Raw genomic sequence first — 6,000 nt, 5'->3', positions numbered from 1 at the left:
CCCCCAGCCTGCCCATAAAGATTTCTCACCCTCCTGCCCTATGTTGCCTTATCATTCTTTTCCCATGTATTTCCCCTCTGCTTTTTTATTTCTTTTTTTCCCCCACTACATTTTCCTCCTTTCTGTTGTACACTGAGACCTATTTTATTGAGCCTTTCTTTTCTAGACATGCCTTTATTCCACAGTTAGTATTATACTCAGCTCCTGTCTCCCAGCACATGGGAAAACAGTCTTGGTGTGGGGACCAGTGGACTTCCTCCTATCAATCAAATATTTTCAATCATTTTGGAGAAAAAACATCTCATTATTTCAAATGGAAACATCACAATTAAAAAAAGGAGAGAAGTTGGAAGGTGAAACATACTTTGTTCATTTCAGAATTTGGAGAGCTGTGGAAAGTTTTCACAAATTAAAAATCCATTTTTGGCCCTTTCTGACAGTAAACAGCTTTGATCTTAATATCTGTGCACTGAACAACTCTGCAGGCTTAGAGCAAAGTGGATATTTCTAAAATCCTTCTGAGGAATAACAAAGGGATAAGTGATCCCTGTACATCCGAATCAGAAAGTTACTGAATAGCAAATGATTATCTGTTTATGCATTCTCCAGAGCCTGAGCCCTCCCATTGTTCTACATTATCTTGTGAGCCAGTTTGGGCACCAGGACCACAAAGCAGAGCTACTTTCTCACCTTTGCTGCCACTGGGATGGTATTGTGACAAAAAAAAACCAAAACAAGGCACAGGCTCAAGAGACTGTATGAATAGAATATAAAACCTTACTTTTTTGTTGTTGTTGTTGTTAATATTTGACAGAAAGAATCTTTCATGTCAAGAAAAGCAACTTCATTACTTCATTCTAAATCTTTGCATCTCTCATTCCACTTAACGTACTCTCTGTGCTGTAATGAGTAGGGCCTGCTTTAGAAGTCATGCAGCTCCATGATATACCCTGGCTGACTTGTGTGGCCTTTCTGAGTAAGATCCTGAATAAACTAACAAATAAGAAATCAATATTTCCATTTCAGAAACAACAATTGTAGTGTAATGTTTTTATTTTGTTAGTCACATCCTGAGTCTTCTCATTTAGTTAATGTTTTTAATTTAAAAGCTCAGCTTCATGGCTCTGCTGTAGCTATGTTTACTTGTTCTGGGGAACTTCAGAGCCTGCAGGCTGGGCCTCTGCAGGCCACAGCTCACTGGCCATGCACTGCTGCAGCCCATGGTGGGCTATGGCCATATGCAAGCTCTCTGGCTATGAGATGTTTCAGGTGAGAGGGGAGCTGAGTGTGAGGCTCCTGTGCTCATTCCTGGTTATTAAGATGACCTTGGAGCTGTGGGCAGCCTTGTCCCAGCCCTGCGAACTCAGGTTCTTTTAATTAACCATTGAAAACACAACAGAAGGTCTAGCTTAGAGAACTTCTGGGACTAGAAGAGAATTAATTTGGTTTTCATCCAGCACCTTATTGGATGGACTGAATTTTTAATTTTCATTCACAGTGCAAGCTGGAATTCTTTCATGCTTCAGCAAGATTTAGCTACACTGCCTTTTTGATGTTAAAAAAAAAAAATCCTAGATTATAAGAGGGAGCAGAGGAGGTACTTAGATCCTGGTCTCACTGCTGAATTTTTAACAACTCTTGTCTGTATTACTTAAGTTAGGTGTGTTTTGATGGAGATCACTTCTTCCACCTTTGAGAAACTGGAAACAAAGTCAAGGTCTGCCAAAGCTCCCTGGACAACTTAGACAAAACATATCCATTGTGGGCTTTGGCTGCATCCTCTCTCATTAGAACAGAGCCTTCATTCACACAGCTGAGAAAGAAACAAGCCCAATACTGGCTAGAGCAGTGTATCTGAATATCTGTATGCTTGCAGCCTTCCTCACTGTATTAATCTTCAATGTTCTTTTTGAAAACAAAATGTATAAATAGCTTTAGAGCAATCTACTCCTTAGCAATAATCTTGGCATTGCTTTTCACTGAACTAACAATGAGCCGCTGATAATTTATGTGCTTTCAAAAGGAACACAAATAAGACATGTTCCCAGGTAAATATAATAGACATGACATTTAATATCCTGTCTTTGTAATTTTCAATTTTTTTGGTGCATCTACAAGAGAAGATGTTCTTTCACAGAAAAATGAACGTCCTTGCAATAGAAAATCAGTGGCTATTAAGGCTTCTCCTTCCATCCATTAGCATGTGAAGATTCATTTTAAAATTAACAAAGCTGTTCCCAAGGGGAAGAATCCAAAGGAGATAACTGTCCTTATTTTTTGAAGCTTTGTAGCTTTTTGTGTTGCAAGGTGACTGTTGGTGTTAGCCATAATGGCTCCCACTTGGACCGGAAAGAACATCTTTATTGCATTTTATAAATTATTCCAAGAGATGTGCCAGTCATGGTGAGTTGATATTGCCCTATGATGGGTGAGAGAGACAGAGAGAGAGAGGCGAAGCAACTTCACACATACACACAGAAACACAGAACAGTTTGTGCCCTCATCATAGCTTGTCATTTAAATCTCTCTTGTATGTCCTTGTTATTCTGGACAGAACATTTCCTCAGTCTGGAGTTTTCTGGGGCTTGGTTTGCCATAAGCTGACTTACTCCATTTCTATGCAACACAACCAAAATCTGTGTGTGCAGTGAAGAAACCATCTCTAGGATAGCTCTTTGTTTAGAGAGGCTTGAAGCAAGCTTTCAAAATAAATTGCCCAGTCTACTTTAGGTAAGGTGAACTCTCAAGATCACAGAACATCCAAATTCTGTTTCTAGAGGTCATGTAACAATTTCAATCTTTTTGTGATTGCATGGGTCTTTAATTTAGAGTATGAAAAATATTGATAATTTTTTTGTTTTGGGCTTGGTTGAGTAAGAAATTTGACATGCATGGTTTTGGACATTTGGTTTGTTTTTATGTATTTTATAGTACTGTATGATGAATCTGAGGTTTTATGTTTTTATGGCTGTTAGGATATGACTATAGAATCAGAAGCTTTTTTCATAGGAAGACCAATATGTGAGTTTGATGTGAAATTTCTTTCTGTTCTGAAGAGTGCCCTTTTGGTTTGTTTGTTTGGGTTTTAAACACTGCTAAAGGAGACTTCTTTCAAGGGAAAAACAAGAGCATAAAAGAATATACAGTGGCATTTTTCCCCCCTTTAATCTGAAACTTGGAGAGAACAAGAACAGCAGATTGAAGAAGAGAACAGACAAAGAAGAATTAGAATAAGAAGCAATGGTGAGATGCTTTCATGACAAGGATAAATAGTAAGGTAAGTGGTTAAGGCCTTAAGAAAGGTTAAAGAATAAACCAGATGGGTCCTTGCTGAGAAGTGTAGAAGACTCAAGTTCATTTCCTCCTTTGTGATGTTGCCAACACAAACCTTGGCAAGATGCTTGGACTAATTCTGGAAAAGATCTGGTTTCTTTTGACTTCTTGAATATGTCATTGCACTCTTAGAAACAATATTCTGCTGCAGACTAATCCTGACTCTGCCAAACCACAACCAACTTTATTTTTCACCCTAAAGCACCCAGCTGAGGGGTTGTTTTGGGTTTGTTTTAGATAGGCTTGAACAGCTCAGCTCCTAACTTAACTCAGCCCATTTGAGCAGGAGAAAGTGGCTACTCCTCTGCCAAACTTATTGCAGCTGCTTTCCCAGAGTACTCAGACATAGCCAGAGTTCATAAAGAACAGGCAGTAGATTAAAAAGAGGGAAGGTTTTCTGGAGAAGGGGACATATGTCATATCCTTGGACCTATCACTGGTTCTGGTTCCACAGTCTAAAACAAGGTGCTGGGAATTTGATGTTCCAGTGCTTTCTAAATCTTGGTCTAGTTTCTGTCTTCCATTTCCTATAAATAAATAGGGTCATTTGCCTACCTGATGGAGTCCTACAAGGATACGCACAAGATTGTGAAGTGGACAGACACTGTAGGTTGTGAGTGGCTGGGGAAGGAATATCCTATCTTGTGTTTGATGGTATTATCTGGACTGCGGGAGCTATAAATCCATACAAACCAGATGTGAACTTGACAGCCCTGCTGCCTACTGCCAGGGGCCAGATCAGCACCCTCTCTGTTAGCACTTCTCTTCCCAGTGCTGTTGCCCAGTGCTTGCCAGGACATGTAGTAACATTCCTTTTTTTCAAGTCTGAATGGTCTGGAAGCAGAATGAAGTTACAGTAATGGCAGTGAATTTTGGACATTGAAATAAGAGAATGACTAATCCAGATAGACAAGACTTGATTTTATTAATAAAATTTGTATTTTCCTCTTTGAGGTGACAGTTACAAACTTTGGTTCAAAAATAAAAGAAAATATGAACAGCAAGAAGTTGACTTTTGGAATCTCACTTTTACATGTATAAACGTGCATAAGAAAATACCAGTTGGAAACGAGCCAGCAGAAGCTAGTACTATTTAATTTAACAATTTATAAGAAATAGAAACAAACATTTCTTTTCAAGTCTTACATATATTATGAAAAATAATTACAAAAGGATTTGTGTTGTAAAGCTAAAATGTAATTTCTACTTCCAACTACCTGAATAAAATGTTCAGAGGGAAGGCCAAACCAACGTGTTTTTTTGGTGAGCTCTGAATAGTGAATTGTAAGGGTTTGGGTCAAAGACAGCTCTTTAGGAAGCAGTCCCTCGTATGTTGCTTAGCAACTGTGTAGAATCACATGACCTAGACATATTGCATCCCTGGCCTTCAGGTGGAGTAACAGGAAGAAAAATATTTCATATTAATGGGACGGGCAAATATTGTATAGACTATTCTGTGAAACTTTTAGTATCCAGCTCAGAAAGCAAACATCCATCATTGCTTACATAAACATCTAAGTAAACACTGCAAAAATCCATAAATAACTGTTTAGAATCCAGTTTTTATATTTATGTAGCCCAAATAAGCACAATGGAAACAAATCCAGATGAGATTAAAAAAAAAAAAAAAGGAAAGCTATATGACTAATTTATTTCACAGATTTTTAACTGTTCTCTTACACAGAAGTTTGTTTTTTTCTTACATATTTTCCCCACCCAAAAATATAAACTTGTTTATTTTAGGTATATACAGTTATCTTATGAAATTATGGAATTAGAATAGAAAATAAAAAGTCTGAGGTATAGCACCATGGAACACAGCACCTTTGAAGGTGCTTTCCTTTCATTTTCTAAATTCATTGTCACAGAGTGATATCAGCAGAAAAGAGTTGTTTGAGTGTGCTGCTCAAGATCTTCCAGTTTTGCCACCTTAAGTTTACTGGCGACTTCAAATAACAAAGCTCTTCAACAACAATATATACAAAGGGATTTTATTATTAATCAGAAATTGAATTGGCTTCACTGGCAATTACAGTTTTATTTTTTCAGAATACATACACAGTATTGACAATGTAGTTTTGTAATTGTAAAATAAGAGCCAGATGCAATTCAGAGACACATGCAAGTTTTGGAATGGACAGAGAAATCACAGTATAGTACTGTACATAGAATAATTACAGTTTATATTAAATACTTTCTTAACACCTCTTTGTTGTAATGGAAGGAGCACCATTGTCGTTGGTTTTTTACAGCACCAAAGGAATCCAAAGGGGGTGTTCCTGAAGTGAGCCCTATGTTGTCTGTCTGTGCCACAGCATCTTTGCAAAATAAGTTTAAGTCATGTGATTCTGGCCCTACAAGGGCAACGATTACTTTCTAGATAAGACATACATACACAGCAAGACATTTTCTATGCCATCCTTATTCAAAACTTGCATGTGGCATGAAGTGGGTTGGTAGCACCAAAGTGCAACATTTGTGTTGATCTGATTTTGTGTTAAGCTTAACCAAGGAAGCAGACAGGACCGACCTCAAATCCAAACTTCTGGTTCTGATCACCAAAGTCATTGATCATCACATCAACTATAGGCACTTGGTCTATTTTGGGCGTGTTGATTTCCAGCACCGTCTTTGCATAGCCCTTTCTTGACTGTTAAAAAAAGAAGA

General features: G+C 37.9%; 1 protein-coding gene across 1 annotated transcript in view; it reads right to left on the bottom strand.

Moving 5' to 3' along the window:
- Positions 1-4,233: 4,233 nt before the first annotated feature.
- COL11A1 (collagen type XI alpha 1 chain) overlaps positions 4,234-6,000 on the bottom strand; it is a 134,185-nt gene continuing 132,418 nt past the window's right edge. The window contains 1 exon segment of the mRNA XM_017729586.1: positions 4,234-5,983. Coding sequence (XP_017585075.1) covers positions 5,837-5,983 — 147 coding nt within the window. The 3' untranslated portion in view covers positions 4,234-5,836.

This window comes from Corvus brachyrhynchos, unplaced genomic scaffold, assembly GCF_000691975.1.
Source record: "Corvus brachyrhynchos isolate BGI_N302 unplaced genomic scaffold, ASM69197v1 scaffold101, whole genome shotgun sequence".
NCBI lineage: Eukaryota > Metazoa > Chordata > Aves > Passeriformes > Corvidae > Corvus > Corvus brachyrhynchos.
This window is presented reverse-complemented; position numbering and strand designations above follow the sequence as displayed.